Source organism: Aspergillus bombycis (genome assembly GCF_001792695.1).
Source record: "Aspergillus bombycis strain NRRL26010 chromosome Unknown contig00043, whole genome shotgun sequence".
Lineage (NCBI taxonomy): Eukaryota > Fungi > Ascomycota > Eurotiomycetes > Eurotiales > Aspergillaceae > Aspergillus > Aspergillus bombycis.
The window spans coordinates 96,551-115,913 of NW_019170045.1; the positions used below are offsets into that span (position 1 = coordinate 96,551).

At 49.6% G+C, this 19,363-nt stretch overlaps 7 protein-coding genes across 7 annotated transcripts; 4 read left to right on the forward strand and 3 right to left on the reverse strand.

The window, feature by feature from the left end:
- Positions 1-309: 309 nt before the first annotated feature.
- On the forward strand, positions 310-1,269 carry ABOM_005574 (cutinase family protein; the record flags this gene model as incomplete). Its single annotated transcript, XM_022532703.1, has 4 exons — positions 310-606; positions 655-800; positions 884-1,041; positions 1,103-1,269. 4 exons carry the CDS (start codon positions 310-312, stop codon positions 1,267-1,269), a joined length of 768 nt encoding a protein of 255 aa, XP_022389061.1.
- Positions 1,270-2,557: 1,288 nt separating this feature from the next.
- On the forward strand, positions 2,558-4,247 carry ABOM_005575 (hexokinase family protein; the record flags this gene model as incomplete). Its single annotated transcript, XM_022532704.1, has 2 exons — positions 2,558-3,000; positions 3,065-4,247. The coding sequence occupies 2 exons, from the start codon at positions 2,558-2,560 to the stop codon at positions 4,245-4,247; spliced, it is 1,626 nt and encodes a 541-aa protein (XP_022389062.1).
- Positions 4,248-7,487: 3,240 nt separating this feature from the next.
- On the forward strand, positions 7,488-8,253 carry ABOM_005576 (uncharacterized protein; the record flags this gene model as incomplete). Its single annotated transcript, XM_022532705.1, has 4 exons — positions 7,488-7,716; positions 7,779-7,905; positions 7,963-8,090; positions 8,153-8,253. 4 exons carry the CDS (start codon positions 7,488-7,490, stop codon positions 8,251-8,253), a joined length of 585 nt encoding a protein of 194 aa, XP_022389063.1.
- Positions 8,254-9,891: 1,638 nt separating this feature from the next.
- Positions 9,892-12,380, forward strand: ABOM_005577 (beta-glucosidase; the record flags this gene model as incomplete). The annotated part of the gene is made up of 2 exons (XM_022532706.1): positions 9,892-10,030; positions 10,096-12,380. The coding sequence occupies 2 exons, from the start codon at positions 9,892-9,894 to the stop codon at positions 12,378-12,380; spliced, it is 2,424 nt and encodes an 807-aa protein (XP_022389064.1).
- Positions 12,381-14,161: 1,781 nt separating this feature from the next.
- Positions 14,162-14,800, reverse strand: ABOM_005578 (uncharacterized protein; the record flags this gene model as incomplete). Its single annotated transcript, XM_022532707.1, has 3 exons — positions 14,162-14,553; positions 14,659-14,723; positions 14,790-14,800. 3 exons carry the CDS (start codon positions 14,798-14,800, stop codon positions 14,162-14,164), a joined length of 468 nt encoding a protein of 155 aa, XP_022389059.1.
- Positions 14,801-14,856: 56 nt separating this feature from the next.
- ABOM_005579 (P-type ATPase) lies at positions 14,857-15,588 on the reverse strand (the record flags this gene model as incomplete). The annotated part of the gene is made up of 3 exons (XM_022532708.1): positions 14,857-15,180; positions 15,258-15,365; positions 15,421-15,588. 3 exons carry the CDS (start codon positions 15,586-15,588, stop codon positions 14,857-14,859), a joined length of 600 nt encoding a protein of 199 aa, XP_022389060.1.
- A 1,925-nt stretch (positions 15,589-17,513) lies between these two features.
- On the reverse strand, positions 17,514-18,611 carry ABOM_005580 (pectinesterase A; the record flags this gene model as incomplete). The annotated part of the gene is made up of 3 exons (XM_022532709.1): positions 17,514-17,938; positions 17,988-18,100; positions 18,169-18,611. 3 exons carry the CDS (start codon positions 18,609-18,611, stop codon positions 17,514-17,516), a joined length of 981 nt encoding a protein of 326 aa, XP_022389081.1.
- Positions 18,612-19,363: the final 752 nt, after the last annotated feature.

The window sequence follows — 19,363 nt, forward strand, 5'->3', positions numbered from 1 at the left end:
GAGGGACTGACTGAAGAACAGCATGTGGTCTCGCCAACTATGCGAAGGAACAGCCCGAATATCGGGTTTACCTTAGCTGAGGTTCCACGCCGGAGGCCCACCGTACCGATTTGGATGATTCTTGAGACAAGTCGGTTGTATAGGGAAAGCGAGACGGGGGAAGAGGCACGGCTGGGAGATGTATAAAATGCGTGCCTTCCCCCGAGGACAGGACAGCTACCCAGACACTCTCACAGCTCGGATTGTCCTCGCAAAATAGCCTCAACCCGACGGTCAACATTTTCACGGAGCCCTTACACTTCAGTCACCATGCATCTTCCTATCAAGACTCTCTTTGTCTCTCTCCTCGGAGCCAGCGTTCTCGCACGCCCTCTGCCCAGTGATGCCCTGGTTGAAAGAAACGCTCCTCTGAACGAGTTCCTCAGCGTCCTTCTGTCTCATCTGCCTGCCATCAATGGCTCTATCACCGCGGTGTCGGGTCTAATCACCGACTTTGATCAATTGCTCGCCGATATCACCGGTGCTCAAACAACCCAGAATGGATTTACTGGGGCTTGCACGGACTACACTGTCCTCTTCGCCCGCGGAACCAGTGAGCCCGGAAACGTAAGTTTACTTGTCCTACGCAGTTGTTCCGTTTTTAACTTAGCGCAGGTCGGTGTCCTTGTTGGACCTCCTCTTGCTGAGGCGTTTGAGGGAGCCGTGGGTGCGTCGGCCTTGAGCTTCCAGGGCGTCAACGGCTATTCCGCATCTGTCGAGGGCTATCTGGCTGGCGGTGAAGCCGCCGGCAGCAAGGCAATGTATGTCTCTTCTGCAATGCCTCGCAGCCTTCTCGCGACATTTTAATATACAATTTTAACCGAATCTGACACTATTCGAACAGGGCATCCCAGGCTAGCGACATTCTCTCGAAGTGTCCCGACACCAAGCTCGTCATGAGCGGTTACTCCCAGGGTTGCCAGATTGTTCACAACGCCGTTGAACAGCTCCCTGCCGAGACCGCTAGCAAAATCAGCAGCGTCCTCCTCTTCGGTGACCCATGTACGTCGAGATCCAAGCTCGTATGATCTTTGGTTTCTGTAACATGCTGACCGTTCAATAGACAAGGGCAAGGCTTTCCCCAACGTTGACGCTTCCCGCGTGCACACCGTGTGCCACGCCGGAGACACCATTTGCGAGAACAGCGTCATTATCCTGCCCGCCCACCTGACCTACGCCGTTGATGTGGCTGCCGCCGCTGACTTCGCGGTTGCGGCTGCGAAGAACTAATTTAAGATGAGGGCTACATTTTCACCGTGAAGTTTGTTTCCGTTCGGGTTTTGGCCTTCTCTAAGATCCGTTCGCCGCAGCGAACATACCGATCCGTGATCGAAGGACAGTTATATATGGTATACTAGGAGCGAGTGTGGTGTTCTGCATTGGTGATGATATTTAGTAATATATATTAATGTGTGACGTGCGATGTGTTAGATAGTGTGTGGGGTAAATTAATATACTCAACTCGCATAATCATCCTTTGGCTATTACGATTGTAGAGTAATATAGCGCTAGTTTCCCTTACCACTTCTGGTACAGAGGCATTATTGATCAGTGATTGGAAATATTCTTCTTGAGCACTTCGCTCAGGTCCTTTACAATGTCTCTGGTACATAGAATTTGATATGCAAAAACATACGGTTGTTATGCCAGCTTGGGGGCACATCTGGAGTAACGCATACAATTGCCAAAAAGTGAAGGGGATAGAGTATAAGAAGATTAAAGACAATGAAAGCCATGGCAATTTCATCCTTAACAGATAATAAGTGAGGCACATGCACGGAAGCTTTCCGTTATCTAAACGAAGTGGGTTGCTGTAGAAGAATCAGCGATTCTTCCATGTGGTGCGGAATATATATTACCGGATGATTGGAGAGTTCGTCGGACAACTCGCTCCACACAACTTGGTTTCATCTCGCAGAGCATTATCAGCCTAGAGCTATATCAAGATTCTAAGTCCCTTGCCACAAGAACGGTTTACTGATTAGATTTTTTCGGGCGTGCAAGGCTACTTACTGGAAGAAGTCCGGGCGCTTGGACCAATCAGACGAAGACATTCCGGGAGATAAGTGGCTAAAGCTTGGCGCAGAATATAAAAGTCTTGTTGCCTTCAACTCCCTAGCTCTGAATTGACTTTACTAGGGTATCAAATATGATTGTACCTTGATTGGACTTCTGCTGTTGGAATAATGTCAGGCTTACTCAATCGGTAACTATATTAACTAATGACCCGTGAACCTGTTCAACTTGCCTGTCTAATTACGTCATCATACGAATTCTGTATACATTTAAACACATGAAAGGCCTCAACAGGGCTCACAAGATGCCGGTGACGGCCAGGTACAATTATATGTACCGCAGACAAGTATTTAGGGTTCCCGATGGAAGGTGACATCGGGCAGCGGGACAGCGTAACATCCGAAGTCACCTGTCCGGAAGTCACGGGGATGCCGGACTGCAACAACATTTCGTGTTGCTGAAGGTGCAAACCGAACTCTCTACCGCTACACCTTCAGGCGGCATGTCGCACACATCTGCGAAGCCAAACTCGGATCTCTCGAGCTTTCTCCAGCCGCTTCGTATAGGAATAGATACCCTGTATGAATTGTCATACCGCCTTTCCTTAACCTATAAGAAGTTAGCGGCCTCCCCCGAACACTTCTTCCCCACCCCCATCACCCGACTACCAACTGGACTGGAAACGGGTCGGTATCTTGCGGTCTACGTGGGTCTCTCATATCTCCGAGTGGCCTTTATCGATTTGTTGGGTGACCAACAACGTGTACGACGAACACTTGAAAAGGCTTGGCCAATCGAGGAGCATCTGCGAAGAGACCGTGCCCCAGAACTGTTTACCTTCATAGGAGACTGTATTGCAGATGTTGTCAGAGATAGCTTGAACAATCCAAGTGAAGAGGTACCCCGCGAGCTGACGACGGGTATCTCCTTTTGTTTCCCCATTAGGTAGGCATCATGGTATCGAACTTGACTCACACGTTGCGAGATGAAAGTTGACGAGGAAGGTTAGGCAAAAATGCTTGAATGAGGCCATTCTCATGCCAACAGGAAAAGGCTTCGCATTGAAGACTGATCTTAACTTGCACCAAGCATTACTGGATGGTTACGAGCGTCACACCTGGTCCCCTGGTGAAGATGAAGATGAGCAGCGGATGCCTGCCAAACGACGAAAGCTCTTCAACCTGCCAAGGTTAAGGATTGCAGCGATGACAAATGATACGTCGTCAACACTTTGTTCGCTGGCTTATACAATCCACTCGTTCCCAAATACGCGCGCAGTGATGGGCTTCATTGTCGGTGCTGGCTCCAATGCTACTGTTCCATTAAAGATAGCCGACCTGCATGAACGTAAAGTCCAGCATATTCGCGAGAAGGATCCAAGTGCCCAGGTGGCTCTGGTCTCGACCGAGTGGACATTATCGAGTGCCTCAGCACCCATCTTCGAGTTGAATCTCCAAACCAAATGGGACACAGAGCTCGATAACCATTGTCAAAGGCCGGGATTTCAGCCGTTGGAGTTGATGATTGGCGGAAGGTATATTGGTGAGCTAGTGCGGGCCATCACCTTTGACTGGTTTCATGGTGTTCTGGGTATCCCGCGTTCAGCATTGCCTGTGAAACTAGTTACGGAGTACGCCCTTTCGACGGATTTCCTTTCTCTTAAAGTGGCTTCCCACCAGTCTGATGAGGGATTAGCAGCGGAGCTGTCTCAGGAGCTGCCGCAGCCCCCCATGAGTGACTGGCGTTGGACACCGGATTCCTCTCGTGATCTTCGTGTCATTGCAAACTTCGTCCAGGACAGAGCGGCTTCCCTGGTCGCAGCAGTTATCGTTGGTCTTCTTGTATGCGCAGGAGAGATCGTTTTGCAACCTCCTCACAATCATAGAGACTTTCGAACACTAGCTGCTCCGAATGGAAAAACACGGACTGAAGAGTCCATAACAAGGTGGAAGAATGGCCCAGAAGAACTGGCTGTCGCTGTTTCCGGCGGGGTCATGCAGCATTATCCGCACTACAAGCAAAAAGCTCAAAGATACATAGACCAGCTTCTGATTCGCGCTGGTCCGCAGCAAGGGGGCAAAAGTATTTTTCTTCGAGATGTGAATGATGGAGGACTAATAGGTACGGGAATCCTAGCAGGGACTACTGCTGGGGAGATCGGCGGCATTATAGGCTCCACCTTTGAAGCGTGACTTTTTAATTGCATAGTTAACCTACGGGTGTGACTAAGGAGATATCTGTCAGCTAGATGTACATACCTTGCAGAGAGTCTCTACAGGATTACCCGGCTCTCCCGTGAGCATACCTCAGAAGAGGCTGGTCTAATTGCCATCCATACTCTAACATATTGTAGAACCGTCATCTTTTAAATGGTAGACTGGGAATTATTGTATAAATGAGACTGGAGTGACGTTGGGTCTGAAATCCCCCCCTTCCAGTATTCATGCCAATAGACGAACTGCATGGGACATAGCCCCCTGACAATATATGGTCCTGGTACTCCATTAATGCCCCTGATGACACATTTGTCCGGGTCTCGAATGGTCTTCCCTTCAACCGTCTTTTCGCCGATCACCTTGGGGCTCTGAAGGACGGGAAAGGTGCGCTGCTCAGCCCAATTATCCAAGAAGCAGAATTACGGTACACGCCGAATGATTTTACTCCACGATCGCCATGCGCCGAGATCCTAACCGCGAGCGACTCCGGGCGCGTCAAGCCTGCTGAAACTGCAGGTCAGTGATTACATCTGTGTCTCTCGGCCCTAATATGGAACCTCACATTGAATAGAAAGAAAAAGGCACGATGTCCCTCGGAAAGACCGGCCTGCTCAAGTTGCGTCCGGTTGAAACAAACCTGCATCTATGATAAACCACAACCGCCGGCATGGGGCTTCCTGACGCTACGGACGGGCTCTTTTTATTGGTGCTGATACAGAAATACCACCGATTAACCGATCTCGAAAAGAAGGTGGACCTCCTTCTGAATTACAGAGAGCATCAACGTGCCTCCGGCCACCTAGATGAAGAGCTGGGTTGTCCGGGGGCTCCAGAGTCGCCCAAACCTTCTGCTGTGATCCAAAGACATAGCAGCATTGAAGCCTTAGAGAATCACCACTCCTTGGACGATCCTCAACGCTCTTAAGGACAGGTTGGAGAATCCGTCTTCCCCCCCTCTGCCCGAAATGACTATCATAGTCCAAATTCTGGACTCCAGAATCGACGATTAAACAGCCAGCGCACGTTACGATAATACTTAATGTTGTGGATCAAGATTTAGTAACATTGCGAACTTAGCTTGAAAATCTTTCACAGCTTTTAAACATTTACTTAGTACCACTTATGCTTTGCATTATTAATATAAGAGCACTTGCCTGGGTAGATATGCCCCCAACTGGATCCTACGGTTGCTAAACACACTCAAATCGACGTATAGAAGTTGGGGGTACAATTATCTGCCTTGATGATCTTTAAACGGGGCCAGCGTATCAGTCCTCGCAGCATCCCTTGGTCTGACTATATGGGCGAGGGTGACTTGGCTCTCATGTCGGAATGCCTCCACTCGCGGAAGCGTCATTCTTATGCTCTAGACCTATAAAGCCGTATTTATATGAAATTGCCGTGAAATAATGGTATTTCTTCAATATAGGACATATCAGGGGTATTATATTCAGCCTAAATGGGGCACTGTAGAGTTTGACGCCCCAAGAAGGCCTATGCCACAGCTCTTGGCTATGGTCGGCATATCCTTGAATAGGTGGGGTTCACGAAATGTAATACTGAACCTGATTTACTACGAACCTGTCAATAATAATGATATAAAATGACAGACAGAAAGGAAGATCAGAAGAGAGCTACACAAAGAAACGGACAATCTGGTGGTTCAAGTCAAGTTTCTGTACTGAACAAGGGTGTCTTTGCGAGTATTGTATAGTCTCTATGAATGTAGCGTTGGTACTCCAGACACAGAGGCCGTGCCCTACCCTGCAGTCTCAATATATAGCTCAAAGATATATCGATAGCCACCGCTTCATGACTGTGTGAGTTACCAGACGAAGTGTAGACTCGCTTAGACAATGTCAGAATCCAGTTCATTTTCTGGGTAATATCTCGGCCCAATCTTTCACATGTTGCTCCCACTTTGCAACAGCAAACTCGGTCACATTCCTGAATCACTCTCGACACAGGTGTCCCTCTTTTTCCGATCTTGATAGTAGATATGTATAGATCCCTGTTGTGGCCCAACCCGCGCGGGATCCTTGTGATAACGCCGACATGGCGTTAAACAGGCTAGCTTGAGACGACACTATTCTATTTGGTCCAACTACAGCAGTAGACCAGGCCAGCCTGTCTGTCTTCTTTTCATGCGACCGTGTCTGATTCGGTAGCATTTCGAGAAGTAGGCTTTTACGACTGCGCGTATTCACAGAGTGAGTCGACTTCCCGCTCGGCGTGGCTAGAAGCGGCCGAGACGTCTCTGAAACGATAGGCCGATGGCGGCCCGCGTCAATCAGACTCGTTGGTCTCTGGCACAGTCCTAGAATGCCCTGTCCGTGTTTAACGTTAAGATCATCTTAGAGCGGCGTGCATATTGCATGATGTCGAGACGACCTCGGAGTTTACAAAAGCCGTCAAGTTCCGTTAGGAGCGGCGATGGAGGGATACTATTTACGCAAGAAGCATGTGGAATGATGCTACGAATAGTCGGCACTTCCCGACTTCTAGAGCATGACGGCTGACGAGATCCACTGAGAACTGCCGCGTGCCGTGTCTCGGTGCTCGAAGAGTTACATGCCGACGTCAGGTAAGCACTAGATTATACAAAAGTCATGGAGATGCGTCCGTGTTTAATCAAGCCGAGGACCGTCAGTCCTGGCTCTCCCTTGCAACGAATACAAACCTAGAGCCCGCGATTACTTGGAACTCGGGTCTCGCCATCTGGGCCATCGCAGGCGGTTGTAACTCCTCTAGGGCGAGTCTTCACGTAATTTTGTTGAGCAAGGAGATAGACTTTGGATCGACAACTAGTACGATTTGGTAACGGACTGTTACTCCGGGTTGATCCCCGGAGGCGTGGCGTGAAGCTGTCCGGGGTTGACGGAATCCTCCGCAGAGCTAATTCGGGACGAGACGCTAGGCACGTCTCGTATATGCCAAGGAAGCCTCTACTCCTTCACTTGGATTCGGCAATGAAGGTGCGCCATGCCGTTGGTTGAGTGTGATGATCTCTTCCAGTTTTGGAACGGAAGTGTTGAAACCTGCCTGATCGGGGTCAACAACAGACCCTGACAAGAGTATAGAGCACAGAAACCAGCTGTCTGCATTGTCAATATAAATTGTTGTCTCTTTCTGGCATGCTTCTTGATTTCCCAGATTGTAGCTCCATCTAAGAACCTTGAACAGCAGTCTTTTGTCCCTTCTACTTTACCAGCAACCATGAAGTTCCAAGCTTTCGTCGCGGTCACTCTTGCCCTTCTTCAAACCGGTCTCTCGTCGGCCTTGCCTGAGGGCGCCAGTGTGGCTGCGCGTGATGACAAGCGAGGCTCTGAGCAGATCGCTGGTCTGGGGTCTCGCAAGCAACAGGTCACCGGTGCCGGGGGCAATACCATGGACCTGGCTATCGCCATGCTTGAGACAAAGAATATGGGCACTGACTATCCGTATGGTATGGGTTGTCCCCTGATAGTAGACATGATGGAATCGGCTGACGCAATCATGCATATACAGGTGACGGCAAGTCTGGAGATGCTACGAACTTTGGAATCTTCAAGCAGAATTGGTACATGCTCCGCCACTCGGCCTCTGAGTTTCTGGGGCAGAGTGTCGGTGATGTCAGCAACGGCGCAATTCTAAAGTACGTCAGCGTGGCTTACTTTAAGGGCCAATTTAGCAAATACTGACACCCCTGTAGCAGCGATCTGGGCAAGGATATCAAGGCCCGCCACGATGGAGAGGCAAAGTTCGGTTTTGACGTCTGGTTCGCTGGCCATCGCAATGGGGAGTCAGGTGTCCAGAACCCTAACACTGACGACATTAAGCGTGCGTATCGCCATGCTGCGGCCTTTCGTCGCAATGTACTGATAGATGCTAAATGCCGATAGGGTACCGCGATGCTGTTCAATGGATCAAATCACAAATCGAAAGCGACAAGAAATACGAGTCTGACAACACTCGCTTTTGGGTCGATGTTACTGCCATCTAAGTACGGGGTTGGCTCAGGGAGTGGTATTCTGTAGGTGGGTTGGGTTTGGATGTATTTGGTACAGTACCTAGGTAGCTCAGCAACAGGAGAATTCAACATCTCCTACTGAATGTACTCTATTTTCTTTTGACCACCTAGCTAGAAGTGATCGCTATATGAACATGGAGAAAGAGAAGAAGTATAGAGATACAACAAGCCGAACAATAATCCCGAAGTATCGATTCAATTAGAGCCTCACGACAAAACAAGATCAGTGGAGGATTCACAGATTGAACGCCCAGAGAATGTAGGGATGAGTGTTAATATAGGCCTTCCTGACATAACAAAGTAACACTCCTCAAGGGGGAGAATCAACATGACATAAAGTTCAAGTTGGGACGAGAGGATCTACACGGACGTTCTAACCAAAGACCAGGGCTCAGCGACATCTAGGAGCCGAAACCCGATCATTTAGAACATGTCCGATTCCATCGCTGATCTGCATTCACCAACTCCGATGGGCACACTGGATATCTCTCCGAGGTACGGAGGATAAAGAGCATATGCAGCGAAAGCAACCCTATGGACGCATAACTCGTACCACGAAAAGCGGGGACAAAACCATGAAATAAAATGGTTCAGAATCATAACCACGGAAATATTAGCAGCTTGGGTATGCCTAATCTGCATCCGGGGCGTGGGTTGATCGAAAGGCAGCAATCCACGCGCAGAGTCTGAGCCGAGCCAAGACTCATGTATGCACTTGATGGGATTTGGTACCTCGTATAACTAACCATACCGAGGGTCAACAGCAAGTCTAAGAATGGGCTATACTTGAATGACAAATTAGAACCAGGCTGGATGCATCCAGGTTCCACTTCCTCAACGTCGCACCTGGCTCGGATTCATGTCGACGGTGACATAGTCCACCAACTTGCCATATCGCATGCTGCGATGCCGAAGTCTACTGCCGGACACGGAACCCTTGTGCCGATCTCTGCAGTCTGTTATGTTTCCCCAGACCATTCTCTGTGCCATGGGTCATGGCTTAATCCCCGGACTGTCTCCGACACCGTGAGAGCAGTCTTGGCTACCAGATAGGGTCAAGTCAACATGGGATTGTGGGCCAACCACACTCTGGATAGAGCCAGTCAGAACACTTCTCGTAATACGAATGACCGCCCAGCCTGTCGTTTTTTCTCCGGGGTTCTGCCGACGCGTGGTTTTTAGGCCGTTTAACGACCATGTGGGGAGTGGAATGTGGGGTCCCCACAGTCTTGAAGGAAAGCAGAACCGAAGCAATTTCCGCTACTCCACATATTATACCAGGAATTCTCCAACCCGGGCTAGGGATTGGTCGGGTTATTACCCTAGAAGAATCCATGTTGAACACCGGCCGACGACAGATACGAAGCCGACATCGCGGGGGAACCGCTGATGGAGAGAGGGCCAAAGGTTGAGTCTGGGGGAGTTCCGGAGTCTGGCATGGGGGGATCATGGGCCTGGCGTGTGTCCATGAGGACTATAAAAGCATGGGAGACATGCGATATCCGCACGCCTCGAATCCAGGCAAGAAGGACGCGCCGGATTTCCTATCATCATCTTCTTCTTCTTCTCCTTCTGTGCTTTTGTCGACTTCCCTGCGTGGGCGTCTCGAAGATGAAGCTGTCAGTGGCCCTTTCTACAATTGTTGCGCTGCAGCCAGCAGCCGCCGCTGCTGTGCAGAATCGTGCATCCGATGCTGTCGACCTGGAGCGCTACTGGGCGTATGGACATTCAGAGCCCGTCTACCCAACCCGTAAGCCGTCATTGTTCAAGCCCCAGCCGGAGACACCGCTTAGATAACTAATACTATACTAATAGCCGAGATAAAGGGCTTGGGGGATTGGGAAGAGGCCTTTACTAAAGCCCGGGCGCTCGTCGCTCAGATGTCTGACAACGAGAAGAACAACATCACATATGGCTATTCCTCTACAACTAACGGTTGCTCTGGGACGAGTGGAGGAGTCCCACGATTGGGATTCCCTGGGATCTGCCTCCAAGATGCCGGAAATGGTGTGAGAGGGACGGATATGGTCAACGCTTACGCATCAGGAGTTCATGTGGGGGCCTCATGGAACCGTGACCTCACATACAGCCGCGCCCAATACATGGGTGCCGAGTTCAAGCGAAAGGGAGTCAACGTTGCACTTGGTCCAGTGGCTGGACCTATAGGCCGCATAGCCCGAGGTGGTCGCAACTGGGAAGGCTTCAGCAATGATCCCTATCTGTCCGGGGCTTTGACTGGCGATACCGTTCGCGGTATGCAAGAATCGGTTATTGCCTGCGTGAAGCATCTCATTGGAAATGAACAGGAAGCGCACCGGTCGACGCCATCAATGTTGAAGCACAGTCTAAACCAATCCCTCTCCACCAACATCGACGATAAAACCATGCATGAGCTGTATCTGTGGCCTTTCCAGGATGCAGTCAAGGCAGGTGCCGGCTCTGTCATGTGCAGCTACAATCGGATTAACAATAGCTACGGTTGCCAGAATAGCAAGACTATGAATGGCCTGCTCAAAGGCGAACTGGGCTTCCAAGGATTTGTCGTCACCGATTGGGGTGCTCAGCATACTGGGATTGCCAGCGCAGAGGCCGGGCTAGACATGGTAATGCCTACCTCTTCGTACTGGGAGAATGGCACCCTTGCCCTGGCTGTCAAGAACGAGTCGCTGTCTTCCACGCGTCTTGACGATATGGCCACCCGCATTGTTGCTACTTGGTATAAATATGCGGAGATTGAAAACCCCGGTCATGGCCTACCATACAGTCTTCTCGCTCCCCACAATCTTACCGACGCCCGCGATCCAAAGTCCAAGTCCACCATCTTCCAAGGCGCAGTAGAGGGACATGTCTTGGTCAAGAATACAAACAATGCCCTCCCTCTTAAGAAACCTCAGTTCCTCTCACTCTTTGGATATGATGCCGTGGCTGCGGCTCGTAACACTATGGACGACCTCGATTGGAACATGTGGTCCATGGGCTACGATAATACTCTAACATATCCTAATGGCTCAGCCGTGGACCCTATGATGCTTAAGTATATCTTCCTCTCCAGTACAGACCCCAGGTTTTATGGCCCCGGAGTTGCGCTTAACGGTACGACGATTACTGGCGGTGGCTCGGGTGCCAGCACCGCATCTTATATCGACGCACCCTTTAATGCCTTCCAGCGCCAGGCATATGATGATGATACCTTCCTCGCCTGGGACTTTGCATCCCAGAACCCCCTGGTGAACCCAGCCAGTGATGCCTGTGTGGTGTTTATCAACGAGCAGTCTTCAGAGGGTTGGGATCGACCATATTTGGCGGATCCTTACTCTGACACATTGGTACAGAACGTCGCTGCACAATGTAGCAACACCATGGTCGTCATCCATAATGCTGGAGTTCGTCTTGTAGACCGCTGGATTGACAATGACAACATCACGGCGGTCATCTACGCTCATCTTCCTGGACAGGATAGCGGCCGAGCCCTCGTGGAGGTCATGTACGGCAAGCAATCCCCATCTGGTCGTCTGCCTTATACCGTGGCCAAGCAAGAGTCCGACTACGGCAGCCTCCTGAGCCCGGTCATTCAATCCGGTACCGATGATATCTACTACCCCCAGGATAACTTCACCGAGGGCGTCTACATTGACTACAAGGCATTCGCGGCTGCCAATATCGCCCCACGGTACGAGTTCGGGTACGGATTGACTTACTCCACCTTCTCCTACTCTGACCTGAAGGTTTCCACTTCGCCAGACGTAAGCACTAGCTACCTGGCTCCCGGTACTGCTGTCACTGAGGGTGGTCTCCCTTCACTGTGGGATACCATCGCTACTGTGACTTGCACGGTTTCTAATACCGGGTCCGTGGCAGCGGCAGAAGTAGCCCAGCTCTATGTTGGCATCCCGGGTGGCCCAGCCAAGGTCCTGCGAGGATTCGAGAAGAAGCTCATTGCACCTGGTGCACAGGCGCGGGTGACATTCAACCTTACTCGTCGCGACCTCAGCACCTGGGATACAGAGAAGCAGAATTGGGGACTACAGGCAGGGCACTACGCTCTCTATGTTGGAAAGAGTGTTCTAGATATCCAGTTGACCGGATCATTGAGCGTATAGCCTGATGCGGCTCGAGATTCAATACTGAACAACAGTTATCGGATAGAGAAACTATACCCTGTCATAATATGATTAAATAGAAATTTAGACAAGGCTTTACCCATTTCAACATTGACCGTATACTTGGCTAGGCAGAAAGTAGTATCTCACGGTGAACCTTACTCTCGTGATAGAAAGAGTTAACTTTATGTATCACTGCATAGTAATTAGACTCGATGTACAGAGTATCTCTAAAACAAATTACAACGCCACGGAGAGACACTTGTATGAAACATGGCCAGCACGTATGCCGTGTCACGGTCCCATTCCATATGAACATCGCACCGGCGAACCTTTGAGGGTGGGTCTTAATCAAACCCAGTTGCGCCATGGCTTCATGGGCGTTAACCTTCGAGCTTTCCTGGCAACCTTATTCAAACTTTATGCAGCCCGTGGAGGTCTGGAATGATCTTTGCCCTGAGACATGGGCTCAAGAGCTCGATGCTCGAACCTGCAGAGTGGGTCGTCAGCATATAGCCTAGCAATTGCTCATAGTTCAACAAGAAGAAAATGCCATATTCTACCAGTGCCTGGACCAATTCGTGAACCACAAAAAGAAAGGGGGAAAGGGAGAGGGTTCAAAGTCGGTACTGGCGGGCATAGTCAAAGAAAGTATAAGGACTGGGGAAACGAGACACAATTCCCCCCTTTGAAATGTCAATATACATAACGCTCCCAATAGCGATACTGTAGACAAGCGGTCTCGTGGGCAAGTCATCTCAGCATGAAGATAGCCACTTTCACTTTCTTGACCTTTACTATCCTCTCTGTCAGTCATGCCGGAGCACCCCCAGCCGGTGGTGGCGCTGAGCCTGTCTTACCACCACTCACCGATGCTATAAAACAAGAACAAGAAGCATATCAAGGTGTCAGTCAACCAATGCTCGCGCTGACTAGAAGCCGTATGGCTGACTACATACAGGAATGCTCGATGGCTGACAAAAAAACCTCGACATACGGGAGATGCGTGGCTCGGGACAGAATCCCACCGACCAGTCCGGCCAAGTCTAAGCAAAGTAAAATTGATCTTCAATGGGGATGTGACCCTAAGTGGCCGGTAAGAGATATGCTGTCATATGCTACTTGTTCGCTTACTGATTACTGCAGTGCCGGGAAAATAAGAATCCTTGCAAGATTCGCAAATATACAAATCCCTCCAATGGCAATACGTTTTGGAATGCGAGGTGCTATTGAAGGGGCTCATAGGAGAGGCTGGCTGGATTTATCAGGATTCAAGTGGACTTGACAATGCTAGGGAGGTTGATCGACGGCACCCCAAACCAGAGCCTGAACCCTTGACGTTTCACCATGAATTCGAAGGCCGATATTTCATTATACAGCTAGATATAACTGATAGTTGAATACAAAGCCTTTCGTCTTGCCTTGCACTCGCCATTGGGACAAGAGCCTGTTTTATAGTTGAAGATGTGTACACGCCGTAAACATCGCTGTTATCCTCGACATTATAAGGCCTGTGTGTCCTGGTATAATGACAAATTCCGCATTGTAAGATGGAGAATCCCAACAGGCTGGGAGGTAGAGACAGATCAGTATGTCTTTCTGGATAAGTGGGCTGAAGCATGACAAGGCAAATTATCAGAAGTAGAGAAAAACTTTTATTTTCATCATTACATTATTAGGTATAAGTAGATACTCCAGGTGTGGAATACTAGTTTGAGCTCTGTTCTACCTCAGGCCTTAATTGACCATATACTCAATGGAGCGGAAGGATAGGGCAATAATCATGCCTCCTCTTCTCCAACCCGGAAGGTTTTGTGCACATTGACACTATTTGGGGGCAGCCAAGGGTCCGGTACAGGGTAGAGAACCTCTTGACTGCTATTATCATCAGCATGAAGACGGTCCGGCGATGATACTGCCGTCACAACAAAGGTAGAGGTATCATCCGAGGTAATATCTGGACGCCAATACCTAGGGTCGCGAGAGCCGGCGGTCTTGGAGGTATTTCCGGTAAGGCTCGATAGGGGATACTTCCCCCTACGTTCGCTTGGAGGATAAGAAACGGTTCCATCTAGAAACCAACGGAATAGAGGGCGCAGTGTAATGAGACTTCCGGCGATGATAGCAAGGCCGGTCTCCATGACCGACCAAATTGCAATTTGGTACGTTGAATCTAACAAAACTATGAGTATCGATCGCAAGATACACAATCCACGGGAAAGGGTATCCCATATGGGGAGTGCTTGATACGTCCTATGGTGGGTTCGTTGCAACTTACAAAGAAAGTCCGTATCTTTATAGTTTTGCAGAAACGGGAGTCGAATCACAACAGCGACGCTGGCACTAAAGAATAATATCAGCACAGACGGATCACACGGCGGCAGCGTAGATGCGCAAGGAGAGACGAACATGGCGCCCATGCTTAGAATCCCACCCAAAGCAGCCTTTGTCCTCCCGTTCATCTGCAGGCTCCAGATCAAAAAGACGGGGAATATTCCAAGGTAAAATCGCAGAAGATGGTAATTGCGCTGTAAAGATATGCGATGGCAAGAAGGATATCGGTCGATAAGCACGTCCCAGACTTGAGTGGATTAAGGCGTTCCCAAAAGTAAGAGACTGGGTTGCAGTCAAACAGCAGGACGAGCCAGAACATAAGACCGATCGCAATGACGACCGCAATAACTGTCCAAAGAATAATCAAGTGTATCTTCCGTACTGTCAACCGAATAAGGGCCAGGGCGATGGAAACCTTGGCGACTGCCGACGACCAAATGTAGAGCATTTGACCTAACCACCACCACTGATGCCGGCGCGGGTCTCTTAGCATTGTTCTATATTAAACCTCTTATACGGCACATGGGTCTGCCTCTATCATACCAGCATTGCTTTTTGCAGCGTATCCAGGCTTGTAAAGTCCTTGAGCTGATGGCCCACACCGTTTTTGGTTCCAATAATGCAACAGATATTCAGGAATGTGAACAGTGCCTGCTCTCAGTCAGCATAATCCGTGGTTCTGACATGCGGTTTATGGTAGACCGACCACCGCTGCTACCATCAATGTATCATCCCATCCGAAGGCTCGCACAATATAAGATCGAACAAAGACACGCAGTATGACAGCCACGATCGAGAGGCACATCATCACCACGCAGACAGTGAAAATAGCACGACTTCGCCCTACTAGGGGCATGGAGGTATCCATTTCCATGAGGGCATGCCACCCTAACAAGGGCTACGTTCGACGTTCAACGAGAGTGGGCACTTGACCTACGTCTGTTAGGGACTCATTTTCCGATAAACAGTTACCTCTCCTGGGGATCATATCCGTCTCTTGTAATCAGGAATGAGCAAATACCTGTAACAGAAATGGCACGACAAAGCTGGGGGTTCCCTCATGACTTGACGCGGCACACCATGCTTTCTAGATATAAACCATAGCGGAGGGACAAAAGGAAAGACAACGAGCGTGTAACAGAAAGAATGACGTTAGTAAAGAGGAAGAGAAAAAAACCAAAAGATAGGAGCCTAGACTTATTGTTAAAATCTCGGACGGCGATCTTCTAGTATTTGCCGGCAGGTTAAGGAACTGGATCTCGCTTATCTGACCCGAGTGGAGATCAACCACGAGGCCTTGATCCGTGGTTCCCTCGGCCTACGCGAGTCATTAGGGCGTCAAACCATCCCTTCTAACTATATCGGGCACTCAGGCCATGGTTCATTTCGCTTACATGCAGCATGGTGCAGTCGCGGCCCACCATTTTACCTTGTTGGGTTATTTCCAAGAATGACTTCCCAGGAACGACAGCAAATTGAAGGTTATCTACTGAATAACTCTGGGGTTCTTCGGGCAATTTTAATAACGATAGAGCCGCATATATCATCTTAGCGTTATCAGAAGCCCATGCTATCAAGGCATATGTACCCCAATACTGAGTATGAGGTATCTGGGACGCGTGAGCTCTTGTTGAAGAAGAACATGGAAAGCCTCCCTATCGTAGAGCAGCCCATAAATCCATCATCCAGAGCAAAAGAGGGGTTGAGCTCAGCCAGCCCGGATCCTCTGGGTTCGTCTCACAAATGCCGGGTTGAATCGTGGGCAGTAAAGTGGATCTCTACCGCACGAGCCTTTCCTCGATTAGTGCTCCTTCATCGGAATCTCGACGGGGTTATTGGATCGAAGGGCTTGATGTCTCCACCTGAAGTTTCTTGCGGTTCCCCCTAATACTCCGTATAAACCCATCTGCCGGGGTTTAGTTACCATTTTCGCTTCTCCTCCGTACAGTCGGCTCGCCATGTGGTGAGTGGCCCTTGTGAGGCTAGTAGTCGCCGATTTTCTAAGTCAGGCTTCTGACGTATTCTGGTCAGAGGTTATTTTTTGGTGTTTCCCGCTATACATGGTGTACAAGATGTGTGGACGGGGAATGCACAAAAAAGATCCACGTCGGTACCTACACCTAGTGTACCTAGAGACTAAGAAAGTACTGGCAACTAACTAACTATCTCTCAACATTACTAATAACCTCTTCCGTCTTGATAGATCGTGAGGGCCTTGGAAGTGCCTGAAGTCCCCATCGACTCAATAGGGGTTGCTCTAGTGTTGATCTTCCCCAACAAGTCCTCCACGGCTGCACAAAACACCAAAGTGTCCTTAAATACTGAGGGCCCACATATAAGCTTTGTTCCTTCTGGTGCTTGGGAGAACTTTCCTGAGATGTTCAAGTTGCTTGCCAAGGTTTATAATTTCGTATAGTAGCTGCAAGAGATCTCGAATGCCTATTGTTGGGTTTCCATGTTACATGGACTTTCATGGCTTTCATCACATTTTCAATTGGTGGGAGGAGTGCATATCTAGCTCTCTCACAGTCAAAGAACAGAGCTCCATGATGCACGGAGCAATATGGAAGCAGGAAGTGGATTTCGTTAATTTCCATCTAATAATAGCCTGCGGATGCGGAACAAGTAATTCTCCGGGGTCGATCAAAAGAGAGTGTTTCGAAGCCTCGTCATTTCATAGCACCACAAGACACGGCTGGGAAGTCCCAAACCCGCCCAAGAACTGTGGATCCCCCCAAACTGGGCTAACATAACCCCCCTTGGCTTTTCTGTGAGCCGTGTTTGTTACCCTGTGACCTTCTAGTATCGCGCATCAACCCAATGAGCAGCGTCATTGCCCAAAACACTCTCTCGCGTGACAGCAGCAGCGATGGGCGACAAAAATTCTCGCTTCGATGTGCTCGAACCCGCTCCGGTGTTTTTGAATTCGTAGAAGAGTGGAGTGGCGCCCTTGGCCATGGGGCTCCATCCCTTTGGTGAAACAACGTCACTCATATCCGAATTTTGATAGATAACCCGTGCAAGAGGCCGCCACGGCCTTCCCAGAAAAACCCTCTCCTTAAGGTCCACGCCGCCAGCTCCGGTAATGGTACAGCGATCAAAGGCGAGCCAGGAATTGTCGGCCTTCTCGCGTCCGCTGGCAGTGATATAACCAGGAGCAGTGGAGCGGATATCACATTGGTTGAACCAAGCCGATCCACCACCGAAGATGTAATCCACCGACCCTGCGGTCGTTGTCAAAAAGGCATCCCACCGAAAGGGTATTCGACTTACCCTGGATCAAGCATTTGGAGAAAAATTGGGTTCCTGTCTTAGTAAAGACGGTATCTTGGTAGCCACGGAATTGGCAGCCATAAAAGCCCAGGTGGTTGGCATCTGCAGATAGTCTATCTCGCGTTGCTCTGGTTAGGTACCTTTTGGCATATCTGGATCAGCATAGTAAGGGTGCACTTACGCAAGCGCCTGTTTACCTGGCCCATATCCGTTCACCACGTTGATATTGTACATTTTGAAGTCATTCGATCTCACTCGCAGTGTAGCGCTATCATCCAGGGTGCCAGCGTCGTCGGAAGAGATAGTATGGGTGATCGTGACACCATTTCCCTTGTACGATGAGGTGTCTGAGGTCTCACCGTACAGAGTCAAAGCGCCTTTGTAGTCAATGATAACTTTCTCTTTGTACGTTCCCTGAGCGATGTAGATACAGGCCGGTGAGGATGAAGAGCCGAGGGCGCTCAGTGCAGCTCCCACGGTATGATGCTGTCCGGCGGTGCCAACAGTGAGACAGCCCGGTGGAGGGCCGTGGCGGACAGTGTTCACGCTGGAGACCTCCGGAACTGGAGCTGCATAAACGGTTCCCGCCACCAGGCTCAGGAGACTGAATAAAAGATGGTACATGGTCAAGCTCAGTCGTCTTGGATCGTGGAGGTGTGGTGCACGCGAGAGTTTACTCTGAAGAGAGCAGGCGTAGGAGCAAGCCGTCCATATTTATATTGGCTGAGCCCACCTAGTCGTTAGTGGATAGATATAGAAGAGGGGATTTGGATAACATCATGTCTTGAAGGCTCACAATGTTGACTTGCCTGAATCCGAGGCTTGGCTAGCGGTCCCATCTCCGAACTACTCCTCGTATCAACATGAGAAACCCTAGCTATTAACCTCATTTACCCCATGGCAGCTGCAACTACACTCATGAAGGCCCACACTCCTGCGGTCCCGTGGCATCTTCCCCTGCTAATAGTCCGGTCAAGGCCCCGAGATATTGTATTCTTCCTCTTGCCAAGCATCAAGCTCTGTCTTGGCTATAGTTCAGTGAGTTATATAGCAGCCAAATATATTGCCAAGCAACATCCTTCAAAGAACAGATCGCCTGATTTCCTCCGAGCCGAGGGAAGAACGTGTTATGTTATTCGGTGGGCTTTGGCACTCAATGCTAATTGCGAGATAGCGAGGTACCAAAAGGCCGATCTATGGCTCTGGTCAATATGAGAGGGTGAGATAGGGTTCCCAAAGAAAGCTAGTATCAATGCAATCCTTCGCCTGTGCTCTGTCCTGACACCTTTATTATTATTTTTTTGTATTTTTTTGACCTTCTCTTATCTTCGATCTGCTTGCTTCCAGCTAAAAGGAAAATCACAGGACGCTTGTCT